Raw genomic sequence first — 26,248 nt, forward strand, 5'->3', positions numbered from 1 at the left:
TTCCAAAATGGAATATTACTTAAAAGAAAATCAGCATTAGGCACCAAGTACAGTTTTCAAAATGGAATATTTCCTCAAAAAGCATTTTTTTAGCCTTAGGTGAAATAGTATGTTTTGGAGCCTTCTTCCAAATACTTCCAAGCCACCCCAAAAGGCCATAGTAATAAAACCTTTATAATGCAATGTTTCATTGTCCTCATAGAGAAATAGGAGCACAAAGGAGTGACTGATCAGTTTTTCCAGAGGGCAGGGACCCTCTCCTGAAGGTGGCCCCTGGGCTGAGTTGAAAGATGAATAGTTGTGTATGGTGGGAAAAGAGAGTGTATGTCCAGGAAGCACATTCTGGACAGGGGAGCAACCAAGCACCATACCAGAAGGAAGAAATAGCTTGGTCTATTCAGGAAACTATAAGCTATGCAGTGTGACTTGATTGGCCTTGAATGCCAATCATGATATGTGGGCGCTGGCTTGTATTGGCTTGCAAGAGCAGATTGTTAAATTTTCAGGAATTTTGTCTACTGGCTTTTTATTATGATTTTGGTCACATATGTACAAGAGTATATAAAATATATATGTACAGTTTAAAGAATAGTTTTATGGTAAACCTTTATGCAGTCAACCACCCAAGAAACAGAACACTGTCAGCATCCCAGCAGCTCTATGTACATTCCCCAATCACATTTCCCTATCTCCCCACGGAGGAAATCATTATTCTTTCAGGACGATAACATATTTGCTTTTCTTAATAATCTTATTTCATACGGATAAATCCTTAAAACAATAGTTTTAACTGTTTTGAACTTTATATAAATGTATTCATGCTGATGGCATGCCGACTTGCTATCTATGACTTACTTTACTCCAGATTGTTCGTGATATTCGTCTACTTTCCTTTTTTTTAAAGATTTTATTTGAGAGAGAGTGCGCGTGCGGGAGAGTGCATGGGGGGTGGGGAGGACAAGCAGACTCCCCACTGAGCAGGGAGCAAGATGCTGAGCAGGGAGCAAGATGTGGGGCTCCATCCCAGGACCCTGAGATCATGACCTGAGCTGAAGCCAGACGCTTAACCCACTGAACTAACTAGTAGATATTCCTCTACTTTCTCTTTTTTTTCCCCAGGGGAAAGCGCAAATGCAGTCCCCCACTACCACAAATTATGCAGTCGAGTTTCCCACTACTTTCTGATTAACTATTTCCTACCTTTTTACCACTGTGTAGAATTCTTTTTTTTTAAAATATTTTATTTATTTATTTGAGAGAGAGAGAGAGAGAGAGAGAGCACATGAGAGGAGGGAGGGTCAGAGGGAAAAGCAGACTCCCCACTGAGCAGGGAGCCCGACGCGGGACCCGATCCCAGAACTCCAGGACCATGACCTGAGCCGAAGGCAGTCGCTTAACCAACTGAGCCACCCAGGCGCCCCACCACTGTGTAGAATTCTCTTGCTTGAATATACATGAATATACAATGGTAGAATTAAATTAATATTTATTTTCCCCTTTTTTGCTATTACAGTGCTGCTAAGAGCATTGTTGTACATACTTCTTAAGGAACATGTTCAGTAGTTTTCCCAAGACATTATATCAGGGCTTTGGAAGGAAAAAAAATATTTTGAGATGAGTTTTAAAAAAGGACCATTTACAAAGGTGTGGGGAAACACAAAAGATGCTGCAGCACCCCAAAACTAATAACAGCAAGGCTCTGTTGCCACCCCGAGGCTGAAGGGGTGAGGGAAGGAAAGGATCATCAGAACCTGAAGAGAGGGGCACCTGGCTGGCTCAGTTGGAAGAGTGTGTGACTCCTGATCTTAGGGTCATGAGTTGGAGCCCGACATTGGGTACAGAGATTAAATAAATAAAGCTTAAAAAAAAAAACAACTGAAGAGACAGGAGAGGACACAGTATAAAAAACTTGTGACCTTTGGTCAAGGGACCTAACCAGCTCTAGATGATCATATAATAAGGTACATGTGGGAATAAATACCCAACTTCATCTTTTCTCCCTGAAATCTGTAGTGGTTCCCCCATTGCCATAGCCCCTTACTGGACATAAAGCAGGGTCAAGGGTCAAGAGTAAATCTGGAGAGCAAATGGAAGATAACCAGCAAAGGTGTTTATTTAGGAGTGCAATTGCTGGGTTGCTAAATGTACACATCTTCAAATTTACCGAAGAAAAGCAAACTGTTTTCCAAAGTGATTGTCTTCAAAGAAGAGTTCACATTGCTCCACATCATCACCAAAATTTAATAACATTGGATCTTTTCATTTTTGTTAATCTGGTAGGGATGTAATGATACCTCTTTGTGGTTTTTTCATTTCCCTATTACTAAAATGGCTGAGAATGTGTGCATGTTTGCTGGTCATTTGGATTTCCTTTTATGTAAAGTGACATTTAAAGTCATCTGGTCAAATTTCTACTAGCTATTTGTCTTTTTCTTACTAATACATAGGAGTCATTTATATCTTCTGGATTACATATTCTGGATCTAGTTTTTGGCCACTTCCATGTGTCACAAATATGTTCTCCCAGGTGGTTCCCTGTATTTTGATGCTCTAAGTAGGTAAGATCATAGGTGCTTGTCCTTTGCAGTTTTGCTTTATTTCCTAAAAATACCCCAAAGCAAAATCATAATAAAAAGTAGATGAGTTGGGTACATTAGATAAAACAGATAGAAAAGAATGTGGAGAGAATTCTGGGGAAAGAGAATAAAAGAGAAAGAATCAGAGGTGGGAAAAGAGTAGAAAAGTAAGGAAACCATTTTTATTGGCTAAAAGATCAATTCAACACTTGCAATTTTATTTTAAATTATTATTAAATATTACTAAATGATAACATTCAATTAAATGAATCATTGAAATGAAAATAACACAATAAAAATAAATCTGAGGCAAGATAGGAACAATTAAATATGATGCTATTAACTTTTCAATACATGAAATCAGCACTTCACTGAACTTAATTTTGTAAAGAATTTAGATATGTAAATCACACAATCAAGACCCACAGCTCTACAATTCTGAATTTGCTATAGCACATGATAATATAAGGCCTAAAACTGGCATGCTAATAAATATTAAATCTAACTTTATTTTTTTTTAAAGATTTTATTTATTTATTTGACAGAGAGAGAGACAGCGAGAGAGGGAATACAAGTAGGGGGAGTGGGAGAGGGAGAAGCAGGCTTCCCTTCCCGCTGGGCAAGGAGCCCAATGCGGGGCTCGATCCCAGGACCCTGGGATCATGACCTGAGCTGAAGGCAGACGCTTAACGACTGAGCCACCCAGGCGCCCCTAAATCTAACTTTAAACAATCTATTTCAAGTCAAGTTACCACTTTGGCCAAAGCCTGTGTAAGATCCTATTTTAACCTATTTCTAAAATATTATGTCTTCATAAATTTAGATAATGAGTTATAAAATATGAAAAGAAAAAACAAAAATATAAGAAACAAAAATTTCAGTTCCTTAAAAAATAACAGAAAAATGGTCCCATCTTCATGTTTCCGTTAAATAATTGTTTTTTGGAAAAATATTGTATTAATAGCACAAAAGTATTTGGATTAATTACTTAAGCTAATTAGTATTAAGCTATCTTCTTTCACGAATATTAATAAAATGTGATAGAAATATAGTTAAGATAAATGAGATATTAATACACACTAATCTTTTGTATTGCACACTTTTCTCTGAAGGGTTATAATAAAAATAAAGAGTACAATTTATCCTTTTTTATAGATCTGTGTAAAGTATAAACATAACTCTCAAGAAATGAAATACCACCATTTTAAAGTCCTACAAAGAAATTTAATTACCTTGAATTTTAGACTAAATATTTTGTAAAGTGAACCATGTGCTTATTCATAAGATAAAGGAATTCTAAGTAAAAAAAAAAAATCAAATGGATAATCCTATTTTAAATAATTCTTTCAATACAGAAAATAATACTGTGATACTATTTTCCTGAAGGTAACAAAACTTCCATCCCTGTTCTGCCAAGCTCATATTCTTCATAGAACTTATAATTTTTTTAAAGATTTTATTTATTTGAGAGAGAGAGAGGAGAGGTAAGAGAGAGAGAGAGCTCTCAAGAGCCCATGAGTGGGGGGAGGGGCGGAGGGAGAAGCAGACTCCTGGCTGAGCAGGGGGCCTCACTACCACTTAGGGCTTGATCCCAGGACCCCAGAATCATAACCTGAGCCAAAGGCAGACACTTAACTGCTTAACTGACTGAGCCATCCAGGTGCCCCACACAGGGTCTCTTTTCAAGAAGTTCATGATACACCCACAATACCTCAATTCTCATGACACCTCCCATCAAGGCAGAGAATGAGGGCAACAAGGAGATGACCGGTCCTTGCCGTGAGAACTATTTATCGGAGTCCACTCTCAGTGAGTCCATCCCTGGAAGGTGGGTTCAATGTTTAGAGGCAGGGCCGCTGGCTGGCTTAGCAACTTGTCCACTACGTTGATTTTAGCATCGTGCTTCTTGATATCCTCATACAGAGTCCAGGACAAGTCATGCTGTAGCTTGTAAGTACCAAGGAAGTCATGTGGACAACCTGTCCCCCATTCTTTTGGAGAAATAATAGAAAAATACTGCTGACCACTCTCCCCTTTATAAGGGTAGTAAATGTTGCCAGGTTTTTTGCTTTTTGTTTTTACCATGTTACAAGCTATGTGGTGCAAGTCAGCATCTTTGTAAGCATCTTCCAAAACCTTCCTGGCTTATTCTAGTAAATGTTGGATTTGCTCATCTATGACTGTCAGTTTGTTGGTGGCATTTGCTCAGGTTAATTCATCAGCCTTCTGCACCTGCTCTGCAAGTGCCACAAGGTCTAAGGGGTCCCTGGCCCAGTGGGTGTGGTAGGGGCTCACCAGGGCCAGGCCACTGGGGGTCAAGGTGCACCCCAGGAGGGCTCCTCCCCAATCTGTCGCCGGCTGAACTCTCTGGTTTTCCGGGACCTCCTCCGTCTGCCCCAGCTTTGCAGCATCCACCATGTAAACACCTGAAACCTCCCTACCACCCGCCCCAATAAATTTTAATTATGAATGCTCATGAGGTATCTGAAGACAGTAGGATCTAAAATATGAATATACAAAGTTGTAGAAGTTACTAAAATAAATATAGCAGTCCAGTACCCACAAAGTGGTTAAGTGCTGAAAAAAAAATTTTTTTTTAAGATTTACTTATTTTAGAAAGAGAGAACATGAGCAGGAGGAGGGGCAAAGAGAGAATGAGAGAATTCTTAAGCAGACTCCCCACTGAGTGTGGAGCCCCACTCAGGGCTTGATCTCAGGACCTGAGATCATAACCTGAGTGGAAATCATGAGTCAGATGCTTAACCTTAATTGACTAGGCCACACAGGTGCCCCAGTACTGAAAATTCTTATGCTAACCTAGGTTTGTGTGCACCTCTGCGAGCCCTTATAAATATGCTTTTACATTCACTATAAAACATGATAAGGAAACAAATCACTTTCTGATTCCATTCCTAATTTCTCATTTTAAAATTATCTCTAACAGGACTGACTGTCTGATTGATGTATAATAGAAGTGCAATTCTCATGGCTATCCAAAAGGTGTTTACAAAAGTTAATTAGAACATATTCCAAATTCATATAAAAGAAATGTCATTTGGGGAAGAATTATTGCACTTGCCTTTCACTACATCAATCTATAAACTTAATGAAGAAGAAAAGATTCATTGATTATAAAATAAAAAGTTTCTCTATTAAGAATAAAATGTTCAATGATAAAATGTTCAATGTTCATTTAAAAAATACATCAAGAGTGTGTCTGGGATTATTTGGTTTTGTTTTCTTTGATGCTGAGTACTTTGTCATCAATCCTGGCCTGGAATAGAAAAGAACACACAGTTAAAATGCAGGAAGATATTTGAAAAATGTTTTACGAATCATTGATTTTTTAAATTTTACTTGATTTATAAGAGCAAATTTTAACAACACCTAAAAATTAAACCTCAAAATATACCAATTTTATAGCCAGCTCTGTTAAAACTCAAATTAGCCATACCTTTTTGGTTTTGTTGCAGTCTTCTGAACTCGGCCTGAGTTATCTTTGGTGGAAGAAAAGTCAAGAAATGCCATAATGAACATGAAATAATTAAAAAGCTCTATAAAAATCTAAAAAGTTAAAGCTGACTGATTAGAGATAATAAAAACTTCTTTAGTACTACATAGTTCATATTTAGACACATCAAAAACTAACTTTATTGCATAACTTCTTTGTAATTTACTTATTTTATGGTATTACTAAGACTTAATTTTATTTTTGAAGTTGGGCTAGAGTCAGACTACCAAAAAACAACTTAAAGAGGCTTTCTGGCTGTGTGATTATGTTAATTTACCACTGTGCCTTAGCAAAAGGAATTTCTTTCTTTCTCTTTTTTTTAAATTGAAGTATAGTTGACACACAATGTTATATTAGTTTCAAGTGCACAACATAGTAATAGAACAAGTTTATACACAACGTAGTAATAGAACAAGTTTATACACAACATAGTAATAGAACAAATTTATACTCTATGCTGTGCTCACCACAAATGGAGCTCCCATCTGTCACCATACAGCACTATTACAATACCATTGACTATATTCCCTAAGCTGTACCTTTTATCCCTGTCTTATCATTTCATGGGAATTCTGACTTTGATTAGATTACTCAGCTCCCAAGCTTTCGAGTTCGTTCTGTGCTAAATCAAGCCCAGAACAGTTTTGCCAAAATTTAAAATCTAATGGCTTCAGTTAATTCTAACCTATGCTAAGGTAACTAACATTTCCCTAAATGGCAGGATACACAAACTATCCCTTTAATAGTATGTGCTTTAGATTTAACAACAATCTTAATTTTAATAAAACATTCCTAGAAAATCGAGTTCTTTAAAATGACTGCAAACTCACCAGTACTTTTGGTGCTTTCTCTGGGTTGGTTAGCTAGATTAACTTTATCCTTTCTCAGTTCCTGGATAATGCCTTTATTTAAGCATACATCCACATGCACATTGAACAGGGTAAGATCTGAAGTCTTTTGTTTTAGGTTACAAACAGGACAAACTAGAGCTTGGCCTGTTATCACTTCATGTAAATGAGGCTGGGAGGATTCTTGCCGACTTAATGACCCAGTATCTTCCAGTGAAACAGTAGAGGAAGAATTGTGACAACATTCCTCAATATTAAATGATTTGCTTGGAAGACTAGCACATTCCTCTTTGCTGTGCTTATCACTTAAACCGTCTACACTTTCTGCTTTACGTGGGTTATCTTCAGTCTCTACTAGCTCTATACAATCTACTGAATTGATTTCTGAATTCTTCTGATGGGTTTCACAATCCTGCTTCTCATGGAGTGAGAAAGAAGGATGTACATTTTCTTTCTTGTTAACTTCTGTAGAGGAAGCATGTGAACATGAGAACACATTGGAATTTTCACTGATCGAAGGTCCATCAAGACATGCATCTACATGTTTATTAAAGGCTTCCAGACTGACGCTTCTTTGTTCCCTAAAGCAAATTGGACAGGTAAATATCTGAGAGTTATTTGAATTCTCCGATGTTTCTAAATTCTCATTCATCTTCTTCTTTAAAACTTGAAATGAATGTGATGTCTGTAAACTTTGTTTATCCACAGCCTCACATTTAAGTGTGTCTTGGTGGCTCCATTTCCTTTCTGATCGCTTTTTATCGAAGAAACTCTTCTTATGAGACATTTCTAGAGGTTTTAGAAACTGATCTTTGTTTGTTTTCTCTAGTATATACCCAGTGCCTGACAGAGTTTGGTTTCCAGCCTGTAAGAAGCCAATAATGCTCCTTTGTTGGTGTTTCTTGTCTTCTTCATTGGGAAAACTGGATAACCGTACACCTAAATTAAACCAACCGCAATTAATTTCTTAACAAAGCCAATTCACTCATAATGCATAACAATGTTTTGCGTAAAATTGTTGTGACATATATACAAAAGGATGTTTAGAGAAAAATAAGCAATACTGCATATTTTCTGAATTAAAGTATACTTTTTCAAAATGGGTACTTTGTACGAAATTTACCTTCCTTTATAAAACTGGATATCACTAAATAGTATCTGTTGGAGTTGGCATGATTATATGTCTTTCAATTAATATCTGATACAAGATACTATTAAATACCAACTCTAGCTCTTTTTTCCCAGTAGCCTTTGTTTTTTAGAGCAATTTTAGGTTCACAGCAAAAATGAGCAAAAAGTATAAAGTTCCTACATATCCTCTGCCCAGTATATAGCCTCCTCCAATCAACATCCTGCACCAGAGTGGTATGTTTGTTACAACTGATGAACCTATGTTGACACAACATTAAAACTCAAAGTCCACAGTTTTTATTAGGGTTTATTCTTGGTGTTGAACATCTTATGGATTTTGACGTATTTAATGATATGTATCCACCACTATAGCATCATACAGAATAGTTTTTACTGCTCTAAAAATCCTCTGTGCTACCTATCCTTGACATCCACTGATCTTTTCACTGTCTCCACAGTTTTGTCTTTTTCAGAATGTCACACAGTATTTAACCTTTTCAAATTGGCTTCTCTCACTTAATAAAATATATTTAAGGTTCCTCCATGTCTTTTCATGGCTTGATAGCTCATTTCTTTTACGCACTGAATGATATTCATTGTCTGTCCCAGTTTCCATTTACCTACTACTGAAGGACATTTTGGTTGTTTCCGAACTTTGGCAATTATGAATGAAGCTGTTATAAACATCCGCTCTTTAGCTCTCTCAATCAACATACTTTAGTCAATCGATTTCAAGTGTGTGCAATGTTTCATATATGAAAGTATGGCTAATGATCCACTCTTGGCAGTAAAGCTGGCATCTGGAGAGCTTATCCATGGACATCCTCTCACCCAATTCACTTTAGAAACTTGGTTTGTTAATTTGTTTGTTCACCATGCCATGGCTGCAGATATGGTTTTATATTGTCACAAACCCTTATCTGTAATTCTGAAATCTAAATAGCTCTGAAAATTGTAAGCAACAAATGGTAATTGATGACTGAATTGATGTGAGGCTATTTAGACTCTTTCCAACCTAGTGTGAATATTTTCTTGTTTTGCTACAAAAATATTAATGTGTTTATCATGAGGTGCTGCCTCAGATACCAAAGAAGTATTATATAATATACTCAATATGTACGATATTTGTTTCCTAAAATCTGAAAGGTTTTAAATTTTGAAACATACCTAGCCCCAAGGATTTCAGTAAGTAGGAAGGAAAAGAACAACTGTAATTGGTTCTTACAGGAATTAAATTAATGAGTATGGTTTCACATACATCAGGTTTTAAGAATTAAGAAAAATGTCAGCATAGGTACAAACTCCTAAACAGGTTTAAGAAATAAAGTGAAGGAGAGAATATTTCCCAAGTTGATTTCTTTGGGAAAACCTAGCAGATTTAAGGAAAAACAAGAAAAGGCATACCCATAAGTCTTAATCTCAAGGGATGTGGAAAATCGGCATCAATTTCTGTTCTTAGCAATTCTCTAGCAATAGCAAATATTTCTTCTGCAGTAGAAACAACAGATGAAACCGTAGATGCACGAGTTTTTACTTCAAAATTTACATTCTTCAGTTTAATGGTAATAGTTCTACCCTATAACCAACAAAATACATTGTTATATACAGTTTTCTAACTTCTAGAAAAAAGTTATTTTGTAGGTTAGAAAAAATTCAAAAACATCTCTTACATACACATAATACAGAAGTATAATCAATTATTTATGAAACGTGGTAATGAAATCTGTCAAAAAGAATAACTGAAATATATGAGTAATCTAAAAATCGCATTTTAGCGAATAATTATTACTCCCCTACCCAAATGGATTTTTATAAAAGAACTTTTTATATAAAAGGCAACATTAACTGATCACTTTTATTTTTACTAAATCTGTTTTAGAATTCAGTACCTAAAAAGAGAGGAAAAAGGCTTCTTAAAGGGGTCTCCATTGAAAGGGTCTTGTAGACAGCTCACACTTATTGTGTGCCTACTATATGCCAGATACTATGCTAACCCATTTACATGTAAGAACTCCCTTTGCAGTTATTGTTTAATGGGTACAGAATTTCAGTTTGGGATAAGGAAAAAGTTCTGGAGATTAATAGTGGTGATGGTTGCACCATATGAATGAACTTAATGCCACAGAAATGTAACTTAAGAATAGTTAAAATGGTAAATTCTGTGTTACATATATTTTACTACCTCCTGGAAGTTCTGAGAGTAGGCTGACTTACTGACTCACTTCCAAAGAATAGAGTATGGGAAGGGAAAATAGTAACTTCATAGTGGAGAAGCCTAGCGAACACTAACTTAATCAAGTGACAAAGGTTACTATCACTCGTGATATCTTGTGGCTATCCTATACCTTGAAAGGATGTAATGAGGACATTTCACCTCTGGTATTCTTTCTAAAAATCCATAACCCTGGTCTAATCATAAGAAAAACATCAGGCAAACCTAGAAGGAAAGACACCATGCAGAATACCTGGCCAATACTCCTTAAGACATCAAAGTCATGAAAAACAAGGAAGTACTGAGAAACTGTTACAGATTAGGGGAGATAAGGAGACAAGACAACAAAATGCAATGTGGTTCCCTGGACTGAATCTTCGAACAGGAAGAGGACATTAATGGAAAAACAGGTAAAATCCAAATAATGTCTGGAGTTTAGTTAATAGCAATGTGCTAATGTCAGTTTCTTGGCTTGACAAATGTACTATGACAACATGGCTAAAATAATATAAGATGTTAATAATGAGGAAAACTGGGTATATCAGAACTCTCTATATTATCTATACTACTTTTCTGTATATATGAAATGATTCTAAAATCACAGGTTTATTAAAAAATTTTTAAATCAACTCTCTTTATACTCAAGGTGTCATAGAGAAGGATAATAAGAAATATATAGGGGAGGGCACTAGGAAAAAAAAGAAATATACTTATATAGATATCCCATTTTTTGTAATAAACTTTGTTTTCTGTTTTTTTGTAATAACCTTTGAATACGTTTGTATTATACTTTGTAATAACTCCACCTCTGGTTTCAGAGTTTGGAAAATACTAAATATGGATTGTTGTGAGTGGAGATTATAAAGCAGAAATTTAAAACCTTCCGGGTTTTGTTCTCAATGTGTGAAACAACCTGGAACAAGGGCCTTGAAACAAAATGCTTATTCTAGAAAAGCATTGTCTACCTGAGAAAAACATTAAAGGATGGTTGGAAAGATATTTATAATAAGTATAGTTCTACAGAAATCCTTACCTTTGCCTTATTCTCAAATGTCAATATAACTCTGATTTTGAACTTACTCAAGTGTACTCCTGAAGTAGTATAAATTCTGGAATTATACTGGAGCCAGCCCACCCTTGTAAGTTGCTTCTTCATCTAATCATCTTATCATAGGCCTGAATTACAGGTCAAAATAGAATTTGTCTCTATTGGGAATGGGGAATAATCCTTTCTAAAGTTTCTTAATTTGTACTCAAATACAAAACCTAACTCTTCCTTTAAGGTAGCATTTTATTATTAAAAATTTTTTAAACTAGGGGCACCTGGGTGGTTCAGATGGTTAAATGCCTGCCTTCACCTCAGGTCACGATCTCTGGGTCCTGGGATTGAGCCCCACGTTGGGCTCCCGGCTCAGTGGGGAGTCTGCTTCTCCCTCTGCCTCTCCCCCCTCATGCTCTCTCTCTCTCTCTCTTTCTGTATCTCTCTGTCTCAAATGAATAAATAAAATCTTTAAAAAAATTTTTTAAACTAAGAACACCACATCAAAATAAAGTACCTTTAGTCCTTCTTTCTGCAGATCTTGAGCAAGTTCACTGCAAAGCTCCTGGCACAAGCTATATTGTTCTTCTGCTTTACTTATCTCACTGAATGTCCTAGAAAGACAAAAATCATTTTGGTGCACAGAGTAAACTATAATTCAGGATAATATAGGAGTGATATAGTATGTTTAAATAGCCTAGCATCAAGTTATATTTTCTGCAGTACAAAATAAAATTTTCAGATGAAGTAAGATATAATTAAGTAAAAACATCTAAAATCTACCTAAATAATGGAAGATCATTTGTAGTTAAACTGATTACCAAAGGTACATTTGCTTTATTTATAATATTTTTTAAAAAGTTGATTAAAGTCTGATATATCACATCAATAAGAGAAAGTATAAAAACCATATGATCATTTCAATAGATGCAGAAAAAGCATTTCACAAGGTATAACATCCATTCATGATAAAAACCCCTAACAAAGTAGGTTTAGAGGAAACATATCTCAACATAATAAAGGCTTTATACGAAAAACCCACAGTTAACATCATTCTCAATGGGGAAAAACTGAGAACCTTTCCTTTAAGGTCAGAAACAAGACAAGGACGTCCACTCTCACCACTTTTATTCAATATAGTACTGGAAGTCCTCGCCACGGCAATTAGACAACATAAAGAAATTAAAGGCATCCAAAGTGGTAAGGAAGAAGTAAAACTTTCCCTATTTGACATGATACTGTATATAGAAAACTCAAGATTCCACCAAAAAACTACTAGAACTGATAAATGAATTCAGCAAGGTTACAGGATACAAAATCAATGTACAGAAATCCATTGCATTTCCGTACACTAATTATGAAACAGCAGAAAGAGAAATTAAGAAAACGATCCCCATTTGCAATTGCACCAAAAACAGTAAAATACCTAGGAATAAACTTAACCAAAGAAGTGAAAGACCTGTACTCTCAAAACTATACAACATTGATTAAAGAAATTAAGAGGACACAAATGGAAAGACATTCCATGCTCATGGCTGGAAGAACAAATATTGTTAAAATGTCTACACTACTCAAAGCAATCTACAGATTAAATGCAATCTCTATCAAAATACCAACAGCACTCTTAACTATAGGGAACAAACTGAGGTTTGCTAGAGGGGGTTGGGGGGTGAGGAGGGTAATTGGATAATGGACATTAAGGGGGACACTGATGTAATGAGCACTGGGTGTTATATGCAGCTGATGAATCATTAAATACTACCCCTGAAACTAATAATACACTATATGTTAGCTAACTTGAATTTAAATAAAATCTCAAAAAAAAAAAAAATACCAAGAGCATTTTTCACAGAACCAGAACAAACAAACCTAAAATTTGTATGGAACCACAAAAGGCTCCAAATAGCCAAAGCAATCTTCAAAAAGCAAAGCAAAGCTAGAGGTATCACAATTCCAGATTTCAAGTTACACTATAAAGCTATAGTAATCAAAACAGTATGGTAGTGGCACAAAAATAAACACACAGATCAATGCAACAGAATAGAAAGGCCAGAAACAAACCCACAATTATATGGCCAATTAATCTTCAACAAAGGAGGCAAGATTATGCAATGGGGAAAAGACAGTCTCTTCAACAAACGGTGTTGGGAAAACTGGACAGCTACATGCAAAAGAATGAAACTGGACTGTGTTGTTATACCATAGACAAAAATAAACTCAAAATGGATTAAGGACCTAATGTGAGACCTGAAACCATAAAAATCCTAGAAGAGAGCACAGGCAGTAATTTCTCTGACATCACTGACAACATCTTTCTAGATATGTCTCCCAAGGCAAGGGAAACAAAAGCAAAAATAAACTACTGGGACTACATCAAAATAAAAAGCCTCTGCACAGCAAAGGAAACAACCAACAAAACCAAAAGACACCCTATGGAATAGGAGAAGATATTTGCAAATGACATGTCCAATAAAGGGCTAATGTCCAAAATATATAAAGAATGAGACAACTCAACACCCAAAAAACAAATAATCCAATTAAAAAATAGGCAGAAGACATGGACAGACATTTCTCCAAAAAAGACTTACAGATGGCCAACAGACACATGAAAAGATGCTCAACATCACTCATCGGGGAAATGCAAATAATGAGATATCTATGAGGTATCACCTCATACCTGTCAGAATGGCTAAAATCAAAGACCCAAGAAACAACTGTTGGCAAGGATGTGGAGAAAAAGGACGCCTCTTACAGTGTTGGTGGGAATGCAAACTGGGGCAGCCACTCTGGAAAACAGTATGGAGGTTCCTCAAAAAATTAAAAATAGAACTATCCTACGATCCAGTAATCACATTACTGGGTATTTACCCAAAGAATTTGAAAACACTAATTTGAAGGGACATATGCACCCTTATGTTTATTGCAGCATTATTTGCAATAGTCAAATTATGGAAGCAGCCCAAGTGCATCAATTGATGAATGGATAAAGATGTAGTGTGTATATAACTATATATATATATATATATATATATATATATATATATACACACATATATATATATATATTTTATTCAGCCATAAAACATAAAAAAAGAATGAAATCTTGCCATTTGCAAAGGCACGGAGGGATCTTGAGAGCATAATGCTAAGCAAAATAAGTCAGTCAGAGAAAGCCAAATGCCACATGATTTCACTCATATGTGGAATTTAAGAAACAAAACAAAGGGGAAAAAAAAGAGACAACAAAAAAAATACACTCTTAACTACAGAGAACAAACAGATGGTTACCAGAGGGGAGGTGGGTAGGGGAAACAGGTGAATAGGTGATGGGGGTTAAGAATGCACTTATCTTGAAGAGCACTGAGTAATATGTGGAACTGCTGAATCACTATATTGTATACCTGAAACTAACATAAAACTGTACATTAACTACACTGGAATTTTTTTTTAAAGTTGATTAAAGTCACCAACAGATAATGATAATGCCCTCAGAACTTATAATACATTATGGTATATATGTATATAGACTGCTACAGAGGGTTATCTTAAGAAAGTATACAGGAGAACATTATTCTAATTATTGTACATATATTTTTTGGAATAGAAGTATCTTCAAGTAGATGTAAGGGGATGGTTCCTGGCACCTACGTAGAGTTGTCTAATAGACAACTGGAAATGGAGGGCTGGTAAGATTAAAAGTAGAAATTTGAATTCATCTGCACAAGAGTATTGAAAGAAGGCAAGAGGTCATATTAACATAAAAGAGGAAGATGCTAAAGAGAGCTCAAACCCTGAGCAGATGACTATTCAGTGAAGAGTCTCCCTTCTAACTCTAACCCCAGCTACCCAGTTCCCCTCCAACCAATGTTTCCAGCTTCCTATTCATTTAAATTTCTCCAGAATATTCTTTGTATAAGCAAACAAGCAAACATTTCCCCTGCATTTTTTACATAAACAGAATATTAGACACAGGGGCGCCTAGGTGGCTCAGCAGTTAGGCCTCTGCCTTCGGCTCAGGTCACGATCCCAGAGTCCTGGGATGGAGCCCCGCATCGGGCTCCCTGCTCAGCGGGAGGCCTGCTTCTCCCTCTCCCTCTCCCCCTGCTTGTGTTCCCTCTCTCGCTGTGTCTCTCTCTGTCAAATAAATAAATAAAATCTTAAAAAAAAAGAATATTAGACACATTGTTTAGCACCTTCTTTTCTCAATTCATCCTGGTGAGAGTTCCTTATGAATAAATAATTCCCTCATTTTTATACAACAGCCTAATATTCTAATTTAAAGATGTAAGATCATTTAACCAATCCTCTATTTTTAGATATTTAAGTTACTTTCTATCTTTTGTTATCATAAAAAAATAACAAATAACCTGATATACTTATAAGATGACATATGATTACATGTGTGGAATGAATTCCTAGAAAAAAAACTGTGGGATCAAAATGCATGTATATCTGTGAGTTTAACAGACATTGCCAAAATGCTTGCCCCCTGCGGTAGGTAAAATAATGGCCCCCAAAGATGTCCAAATCCTAGTATCTCGGAACCCAGTACATTACATGATAAAAGTGACTTTGCAGATATGATTAAATTAAGATGGAGAGATTATCCTGAATTGTCCAGGTGGGTCCATTGTAATCCCAAGGGTCCTTATAAGAAGACAGGAGGGTGAGAATCATAGAAAGACGAAATGCTAGGTTTGAAATGGAGGATGGGGCCATCAGTTAAAGAACATAAGCAGCCTCTAAAAGTTTCTGGTAAGCAAATGGATCCGCTCCTGGAGACTTCAGAAGGCTTGCAACCTTTCAACACCTTAATTTTAGGACTCCTGATTCAGAACTGTAAGAGAATAAATTTGTATTGTTTTAAGCCACTAAATCTGTAGTTATATGTTACAGGACCAATAAAAAACTAGTATACTCCCTCCAGAGTTTATAGCTATTACACTTCCATAGTCTGGCCAATAGAGTATCTTTGCCAACCCATTAGTGAAAAAGGCTATCTTGAGAACCTTCAACCTGTATTTCTTAAATTATAAAAAAGACTGGGAATATTTTCAATGTTTCAAGAGGCATTTGTACTTCCTTCTTTGTTAACTAATTAGATCTATTGGTTTGCTGGCCCTTTCTCCCCACCAACCCCCAGTATAGTTTCCTTTTTGTTTCGTTTTTTTAAGTTTTTATTTAAATTCCAATTAACATACAGTGTAATATTAGTTTCAGGTGTACAATATAGTGGTCCATTCCTTCCATACAACACCTGATGCTCATCACAAGTGTCCTCCTTAATCCCCATCACCTGTTTACCCAACCCCTCACCCACCTCCCCTCTGGTAACCATTAGTTTGTTCTCTGTAGTTAAGAGTCTGTTTCTTGGTTTGCACCTCTCTTCTTTTCCCTATGCTTGTTTTTGTTTCTTAAACTCCACATGAGTGAAATCATATGGTATTTGTCTTTTTCTGCCTGACTTATTTCACTTAGCACAATACTGTCTAGATCCATCCCCATCATTGCAAATGTCAAGATTTCATTTTTTGATGGCTGAGTAATATTCCACTGTATGTATAGGTATATATATGTACATACCACCTCTTCTCTATCCATTTTCAGTCAATGGACATTTGGAGTGTTTCCATAATTTGGCTACTGTAGATAATGATTCTATAAACATTGGGGTGCATGTATCCCTTTGAATTAGTATTTTTGTATTCCTTAGATAAATAACTAGTAGTGCAATTGCTGAATAGTAGGATAGCTCTAGTTTAAACTTTTTTTTTTTTTTTTTTAGTTTAAACTTTCTGAGGAACCTCCATACTATTTTCCACAATGGCTGCATCTGTTTGCATTCCCACCAACAGTGTAAGAGGGTTCTCCTTTCTCCGCATCCTCACCAACATCTGTTGTTTCTTGTATTGTTGATTTTAGCCATTCTGACAGTTGTGAGGTGGTGTCTCATTGTGGTTCTGATTTGTATTTCCCTGATGCCAAGTGATGTTGATCAACTTTTCATGTGTCTGTTGGCCATGTGTATATCTGCTTTGGAAAAATACTATCTTCTGCCCATTTTTAAAATTAGATTATTCATTTTTTGGGTGTTGAGTTGTATCAGTTCTTTATATATTTTGGATACTAACCCTTTATTGGATATGTCATTTGCAAATATCTTTTCCCGTTCCGTTGGCCCTTTCTTAAATTAACTAATGTTAATATACTTGTATACTAAGTGTATTAGTATAACAAAAAGAGAGAAGACAGTATAGTATAACTAAATGGAAGAAAAAATTCATTAAATAAGACAGTACCATCTCACTTTTGGAATCTTTTCCCCCTCTTTTCCTTTGAGTGTTTTTATGTAAATCACAGCCTAAAACAGCAATGTTTATCAAAGTCATTTACTGAGTATGTTGTCTTATAAAAGTCATTCAGCCTTTCTGATAAAAAATAACATATATGGGAGGTTCCTGGCTGGCTCAACTGGAAGAGCATGGACTCTTGATCTCAGGGTCATGAGTTCGAGCCCCACGCTGGGTGTAGAGGTTACTAAAAAAATAAATAAATACACTTGAAAAAAACATATATGTGAAAAAGGAACACAACCTTGTACTAATTCAGTGGTTCTTAAACATCTCAGTGGAACTTTGGTGTTTGGAGGAGATAATTCAGGGACTTTCAAACAGTGACATATTTCTGAAAACAATAAAGTCTCATCAAGATTTCATTTGTCTTCCAAACAAGATTGTAAACCACTGGACTATGTCCCCTGTAACCTCTCTTTCATCAGTATCTTACTATTTGACCCTTTCACTAACATTTGAAGAGTTTCCGGAAGAATTTCCATGGTCCCTTCTTAAATTTCCCAAATAACTACTCAGTAATTTTTCTTATAAACAATGCTAGAAATTAAGATTTAGAATCCATAAGATGACTGGTTTTCGTTGAATAGGAGGAAACCAACATTAAAAAAAATAACTGTAGTTAAATTTTTTCCCACAGAGAGCATAGCAAGCAAAGATAATAAAGCACTGTACTGGAATATTTACTTTAGTAATGTCAACTACTGAAAAATGTCATTTGGTTTACACACAGATTTTTCTATTTCAGTGATATTTTACTAAAGATTAAAAGTTAAAAATAACATGAATTATGAACAATTAAAAATAACAACATTACCTCTCAACGCTCATGCTTTTCCTTTCTCCATCCCTTGAAATGAAAAAAAGAAAAAAAAAGTTTTCTTTGCTTTTTCAAAGGAGACTCAGTTCTTTTTAGTCAACCAAAAGGATTTAACATATCAATTACCATTTAAAGATCTCTTTAATGTTTTTGGTTAAAATTTATACACCATGAAGAACAGGGAGGTTTTGTGTGTTTTTTTTTTTAAGATTTTATTTATTTATTTGACAAAGAGAGACACAGCAAGAGAGGGAACACAAGCCGGGGCGGGGGGGGGGGGCGGTGAGTGGGAGAGGGAGAAGCAGTCTTCCCGCGGAGCAGGGAGCCCCATGTGGGGCTCGATCCCAGGACCCCGGGATCATGATCCAAGCTGAAGGCAGACACCCAACGACAGAGCCACCCAGGCGCCCCAAGAACAGCGAGTTTTTAAAATCTCAAAATAAAACTACCAACAAAAAATACAGATAGATGCTAATATGATTATATGTATAATGGATCAAGTCTATATCTATCAAAAAGAACAAATTTGAAAATAGGTTGATATTATAAACTGCTTCTACTGAAGTGTGAATATAAAAACCATGACTTATAAAAACCAGTAAGAGTTAGTAGCGTAATGGCTTACAGTTATATGATATGATTAAATATCAATTACCTAGTTTTTGGCCTAGTATATAACTGTGTTCTCCTATAGCTATTTATTTTTCATTTATACCACTCTATAGAACTTCAGTTAGAATTTGGACACAGCAATAGGATGGTGATTCGGAATCTGAACCATCTAGTTTGGTTGAATTCTAGCTGTTCTGATAGAAGTAGTTGAAACTAAAAAGCTGAAATGACATGTAGATTATTCATTTTCCATATATTCAAAGAACCTATTAGGAATGAAGTACTGTTCTAGGCATTGGGTATACAGTTATGACCAAAACAGACCAAGTTCTTATCCTTAAGAAACTTATATCTTACTGGAGGGAGACAAATAAACAAATATAGAAGTAAATCTGGAGTATGTCAGAAGGTAAGAAGTATTAAGGATTAAAAAATAAAACAGAATAGGGGAATAGAGAATGTACATAGAAGGGAAAGGAGGTTTGCTATTTTACATTATTATAAATCACCTATGAATTTCACTTCAAAGCATTACCTGCATCTTTAAATACCACAGATTAATATATGCTATGTTATATCAAGAACTACATTGTTTTCAAGCCCTATGGAAATAAAAAAGAGGATAATTCTTGGGTTAAAGAAAAAAGTTTTATTTCCCATTACCTTAAATGCTAGATTATTTATAGTGGTGTGATTTCCTTCTCTGATCTTTTCATTATATCCACTGAAGATCAAAGTCAGCTAACTATGAGCTAAAGAATGAGGAACAGGGGGACGCCTGGGTGGCTCAGTTGGCTAAGTGTCTGCCTTTGGCTCAGGTCATGATCCTGGGGTCCTGGGATAGTGTCCCACATGGGACTTTCTGCTCAGCGGGAAGCCTGCTTCTCCCTCTCCCACTCCCCCTGCTTGTGCTCTTTCGTGCACACACTCTCTCTCTCTAATAAATAAAATCTTTAAAAATAAAAAACAAAACAACAAAAAAAGAATGAGCGCGGACAGATGAGTAAAGCAGTACCTGCAATCTCTGTAAGATTTAGCAGGCTTAATTATTTTATCAAACTTATTTCATATGCCTCCTCAGTAATCTTGCTTTCTTTTAGTTTAGGTATATAAAGGAATTATTTTGGGGGCAGGCTGACAGGATGATGACAAAATTATAAAAATAGTGCCCCATGTTAATTCCCATTCTTTTTAAAAATTCCCTTCTTTTCACCCACTCTCAACAGTGTACCCTTCTAGCTCTAGGATATTTCTTTTTAAGACTGAGACGAGGGGCGCCTGGGTGGCTCAGTCATTAAGCGTCTGCCTTCGGCTCAGGTCATGATCCCAGGGTCCTGGGATCGAGCCTCGCATCGGGCTCCCTGCTCCACGGGAAGCCTGCTTCTCCCTCTCCCACTCCCCCTGCTTGTGTTCCTTCTCTCATGTGTCTCTCTCTGTCAAATAAATAAATAAAATCTTAAAAAAAAAAGACTGAGATGAAAGAGTGGCAGGGAAGAATCACAGGACCTCTCTTTCAGCCATTTCCTCTTCTCCTACATCTTTGCATGGCTGGCCCCTTCAGGTCCCTGCCTCTGGATCATGGCTGCCAACACCCACTCTTACTCCCCAAGTCATTTTCTAGTCCCTTCCTCTGCCTTACTCTCTTCATTTGTTTATTTGGTTACTTCCTACTTGCCACACTATTCTGCAAACTCCATGAAGGCAAGATTTTGTCTTATTTTCTACTGTTCTTCCCAGTGCCTAGAACAGTAACTAATGAAGTAAGTACTCAGTGCTAAATGAATCAGCCAATCATTCACACGTCTGGAAAAAGAAAAGAAATATAGTTGTTCATGAAGGCTTTCAAAGAATCATTAAATCTCCTCACTTATGGGGTAAATTCTGGAATATAAGCCACCTTTCTTTCCTCAACAATCAGACCACCATTAGTCTCGTGTTCTGAACAAAAAACAAGGTAGGTACAAAAAAGAAAGTACTCATCATTCTTCTTGTCTATCTAACCAATTGCTGTAGCCAACAGCCAAAGAGTGATTCTTTGTTCCTCTTTTCCTTTCCTCCCACCTGCAATCTTTTGACTCTAATTCAAAAATTATATTCCAGAATGAACTAGCCTAAAAAAATTTTAAAACATGTTATCCTATAGGGGCGCCTGGGTGGCACAGTCAGTTGAGCATCTGACTCTTGGTTTCAGCTCAGGTCGTGATCTCGGGGTCCTGGGAGCAAGCCCTGCGTTAGGCTCTGTGCTCTTGCGGGGTCTGCTTGAGATTCTCTCTCTCCCTCTGCCCCTCCTGCTCTCTCTCTCTCTCTCTCTCTCTGGAATAAATAAATAAATCTTTAAAAACAAAGAAAAAAACATGTTATCCTATAGCCTCCATGTCAATGGTTAAAATTGTTATTTCAGCAAATGATAAGGAAAAAACAGAATGACTATACATACAGATACCTTGCCAGGTGTGTTGAACCTAGACCCAGGGAAATATGAAGGAAATGATGCCAAGATGTTTCAGAGAAAAGAAGAGAAAGCAATGTCCTCTGTTGGTAGAGCTCTGTACAAGTAATAATTCCAAGTGCCTTTAACATTTTCTCTGTAACTTTTCCTATTCCAGAAACCTAGAAAAGAGTCAATATTTATCATTAATACAGTTTTACATTAAGGCAAGAACAGATATTTAATCTCATTATACCTTTTATAACCAATAAAAGGTATAAATAATGTGACCATCTTCACAAGTCATACAAGAAAACTACTTTATTTCTAGGCACATCTCCTAAACTAGTGTTGCATGGAAATTTAAAATTTAAAATTTCACGAAACTTTAAAAAAAGCATTAAAGAGGCGCTTAGGTGGCTTGGTCGGTTAAAAGTCTGCCTTCAGGCAAGGTCATGATCTCAGGGTCCTGGGATCAAGTCCCACATCAGGCTCCCAGCCAGCAGCGAGCCTGCTTCTCCCTCTCCCTTTGCCCCTCTCCCCCACTCATGCTCTCTCTCTCTCTCTCTCTCAAATAAATAAATAAAATCTTTTTTTAAAAGGCAAAAAAAAAAAAAAAGAGTTCTATGGTCATAGAAACTTGGTAAATGGTGGAATAAGCAAATCTAAAATAAACTTGTTACTGCAAAACTTATTAATCTTTAATATAATATTATCTGTTGTTACCCACTAAGGCTGATATGTTCCAAAGTTCTCTGACCCCAGAAACTTTTTTAATGGAATAGCTATTCATATCTTGAAAAACACAATGGAAAACACTGCTTTATAGCTACACCTTACATATTCTATTCAGTGATCATACATTATATTCTCTGATACAGCCTTTCTTCTGGGCATTGAAAAATGTTTATTTAAATTCACTCCTGTGGGCGCCTCGGTGGCTCAGTTGGTTAAGCGACTGCCTTTGGCTCAGGTCATGATCCTGGAGTCCCGGGATCGAGTCCCACATCGGGCTCCCTGCTCAGCAGGGAGTCTGCTTCTCCCTCTGACCCTCTTCCCTCTCGTGCTCTCTATCTCTCATTCTCTCTCTCTCAAATAAATAAATAAAATCTCTAAAAAAAAATAAAAAAATAAATTCACTCCTGTATGTGATGTGAGAAAATCAAGCCCCAGAGCATCAAATAGAGTGTAGTGCAATTATTGTTTTAAAAAAAAGCATATATGCAGAGAAATCTACAAGCTGTAAAAAATAATAAAACATGCCCTTTCTATAACCCCTAAGGGATCGTTTTACCATTTTAAAGATAGAAATGTATTTTGGGTTTTTTTTGTTTTTTTTGGGGGGGCAAAAACAATAAATTTCTAAATCTCTTTGAAGTATCATACCTATTAATCTGATGGCAATTTAGACTTTAGAACCAAGATAGTATATTGTTTCAGCTGAAAGGACCCTTAGAAGTATTCTTCTTAATTTCTGTTCTTGGCAGAGGTACACTTAAAAGTCTTTCATCTGTTACTTTCTTAAAACTTTTTGGCAAACAAACTTCCTAAACCTCAATTTTAGGGTTTCATAGAAAGATTTCTTCAAATCCAAATTCAATCATCCATTATACTTTTTGCTTGTTACCTACTGTTCTAAAACTTTTCAGCAAAGAATGATTACCACCATCCTAAGTAGCATCTCTTCAGAATATATATGTATGTGTTTATAAATGTAGTTTATATTTAAATATGAATAACATTATATTTTATATAAATAAAACTTCTAGAAATTTTATACAAAATCTTACCTTTCTAATGGGTAAGTCCTTGATGAAGTCCATCACAGCTTGTCTGCTGGGGAGAATTTGGTATTGTCCATTTGGTTTATTCTTATCACTGCATACTTTTGCTAACATTGTATTTGGGGCAATGCCTTAAAAGAAGAACACTCTGATGACTCAAAAAAGTTGACATGTATCATTTTAAAATATGAGACGACAATACAGAAATGGTGAATGCAAAAAGTCTGAAATGATGTGGAATGGTACTTTAAAAATAACATCTGATAACTACCTATCTCCCCAGGGCTCAATGCAATTTTAGGAAAAGGAACTGTATTACTTATTGTGGAAACAGAAATGAGGAATATTTAAATCTCCATGGTATTTTAAAGTCTAAGAGTAATTTCTGCGTTTATTTAAGTGATATTATTATTAGTTTACAGACTATCTTTAGTTGCAATACAGGGTGGACTTATAGAAAAGATCCAGAATATAATTTAGGATGGATGTTCACTCTTTGAAAAGGTCTTTTGTATAGATTATCCACATAAAGAAAAAAAAAAAACAACAAAGATTCTGGGTTGTATTATATTTAAAACAATGATAATAAAATATATGCGCTCTTTTTATGTTATTCACAAAGCAAATTAGAATTTATCAGAAAGGTGTTTTAAAATTTCTAGGAGATTCAATGATTAAGATAACTTGAAATAGGTATATTCAAATATAATCATTAAATGATTCAATTCAATTTTTATACACATCCTACTAAAATTTGTTACTTATTCTCACACTTTGGTACAGAAAAAAAAAAGATTAACCTAATCATAATGATAATTTAGGGTCCTCATGATGAATATCAGTTTCTATGCTAAGACACAGTGGTACCCTCATGGGTTACTGACATTTGTAAAACTCTTTTTCCTTTCACCAGCTGGCCCCAGATTGCTATGTTGCTAGTTAGGGCTTCTTCTATTTTCTACTCTGTGGTCACCTGGGACCTCTCCTGCACAGTAATCCTGGACAGGGCTGAAGACTTCAAAAGGAAAACTAATAAAGTATTATGTACTAAACCAGTTAAAATATATTGTATGCTTTAAAAAGGATAGCTACGTGAGATTTAGGATAGATTTTTTCTTTTGGCTCATAGGCTTTTCTGCTTAATTCCAATTTACCTGTAGGTTCACAGTATTCTGACTACATAAAGTCATTAGAGGTTGAATCAAAAAGGATAAGTAAAACATTACTATATGCTTCATAATGAGAAAATACTAATATCACCCTTGAATGAGCCAGTCTGAAAATTTTAACTATGGTAGCCACCAAATCTCTCTTAAGTACCTGCACTGGCTGTCAGTGTTGTTTTCTGCTCGATTCTGAAACGAATTTCCTTTACCACTTCCTCAGCTGATGTTCCAAAAACAATTGAATTTTGGAGTATTTGAGGATTATTCTGTTCTTCGGAGTTCACTTGCAAAGGATTTCCTTGTGGCTGCAAATCAGGAGGACTATCATCAAAAAGTAGTGGAGAGATGGATCGCTCATGCTCATTCAGTTTATTAGCTTCTTTTCCTGGTTTCTCTAAATTATAAACAGAACAGTAATTATCTTCATTTTAAGAAGTACATACTTCATAAATGAGGTTTTCCTACATTCCTTCTAAAGACAAAACAAATCTACTTTAGTTTTGTTTCTAAGAGCCAAGATCAGAAATGTTATTTATATTTCTTTGTTTACCAAAGAAAATACTGATTCTAAGTTTTTCTTAAAAAGAATATTATCTACTTCCATAGTATACATTTGAAGAGAAAACATCTTATGTAAAAATCATGAATTTGTGTTATCTTACCTAAACTAATTGAAACCTAGAATTGGGCCCAGAGTCACATTACTTTTTTCTTTAAAAAAAAAGAAAGAAAGCTTTTTTTTCCTTTACCCATTAAATTAGAATTTAGGAATGAGAAAAAGGAATTAAGCAATTAAGAATAATTATGCCTGAGAAATAAGTTTTGTTTTTAGAGGGAAAAAACCTTAAATTTTCTTCATTCATGGAAGAGACTTCTCAGATATTAAAATACTTTCACTTTTCTTCTTTTAAAAATGCTTTTTTAGGGGCGCCTGGGTGACTCATTAAGCGTCTGCCTTCAGCTCAGGTCATGATCCCAGGGTCCTGGGTTCGAGTCCCGCATCGGGCTCCCTGCTCAGCGGGAAGCCTGCTTCTCTCTCTCCCACTCCCCCTGCTTGTGTTCCCTCTCTCACTGTGTCTCTCTCTCTAATAAATAAAAAATCTTTTAAAAAAATGCTTTTTTGATTTTGACTTGCTTATGTATAAAGTATCACTTTTACTGAGGGCACTTTTGAAATAAACAGTAATTACTTCTGGAAGTTACACTTCTTCGAACATACAAATTCTTTTTTTTTTAAGATTTTATTTATTCATTTGAGATACAGAGATAGAGAGAGACAGAGAGCATGGCCGGGGGAGAGGCAGAGAGAGAGGGAGAAGCAGGCTCCCCGCTGAGCCAGGAGCCCAATGTGGGGCTCGATCCCAGGATCCTGGGATCAGAACCTGAGCTGAAGGCAGACACTCAACCATCTGAGCCACCCAGGTGCCCCTAAATATACAAATTCTTAAAGTCTAATCAGATTAGCTATAATATTATCAGTAGGCTACAACCTAATATTACTATTAAAAAGTAAAGTAAAAATAGTAATCTGGTTTTTACCTCATTTTATTTGCCATTTTTCACAAATGGACTGTAAAATATATTTAAATCTATACCAATATTAAAAATGTCCTCATGAACAAATCCATTAACGATTACTTTCTGGGCTTAATGGAAGAGAAATACAATTTAATGTATTTATAAAAATTAAGATTAACAACAGAGCTTTCTGATCTCATTTCATAATTTTATTACATATAAATGTTTTCCAAATTGAGGTAAATGCAGAGCC

General features: G+C 35.7%; 1 protein-coding gene and 1 pseudogene across 5 annotated transcripts in view; both read right to left on the reverse strand.

Moving 5' to 3' along the window:
* Positions 1-1,427: 1,427 nt before the first annotated feature.
* Positions 1,428-4,994, reverse strand: LOC112839672 (uncharacterized protein C1orf50 pseudogene; annotated as a pseudogene).
* The window catches only part of POLK (DNA polymerase kappa), a 67,075-nt gene continuing 45,472 nt past the window's right edge, over positions 4,646-26,248 (reverse strand). For 4 of the 5 annotated variants that reach the window (XM_073905328.1, XM_073905329.1, XM_073905330.1 and 1 more), the window contains 9 exons: positions 24,632-24,871; positions 23,318-23,442; positions 21,543-21,709; positions 18,485-18,517; positions 11,835-11,931; positions 9,471-9,642; positions 6,918-7,874; positions 6,031-6,073; positions 4,646-5,850 (listed from right to left, as the gene is read on the reverse strand). In XM_073905328.1, the coding sequence (XP_073761429.1) occupies positions 5,766-5,850; positions 6,031-6,073; positions 6,918-7,874; positions 9,471-9,642; positions 11,835-11,931; positions 18,485-18,517; positions 21,543-21,709; positions 23,318-23,442; positions 24,632-24,871 (1,919 nt within the window). In that variant the 3' untranslated portion in view covers positions 4,646-5,765. The remainder of the gene's footprint in view (positions 5,851-6,030; positions 6,074-6,917; positions 7,875-9,470; positions 9,643-11,834; positions 11,932-18,484; positions 18,518-21,542; positions 21,710-23,317; positions 23,443-24,631; positions 24,872-26,248) is intronic. The other variant, XM_073905331.1, reaches the window with a different exon arrangement.

This window comes from Callorhinus ursinus, unplaced genomic scaffold, assembly GCF_003265705.2.
Source record: "Callorhinus ursinus isolate GAN/ISIS: 27379988/994484 unplaced genomic scaffold, GSC_fseal_2.0 scaffold23, whole genome shotgun sequence".
NCBI lineage: Eukaryota > Metazoa > Chordata > Mammalia > Carnivora > Otariidae > Callorhinus > Callorhinus ursinus.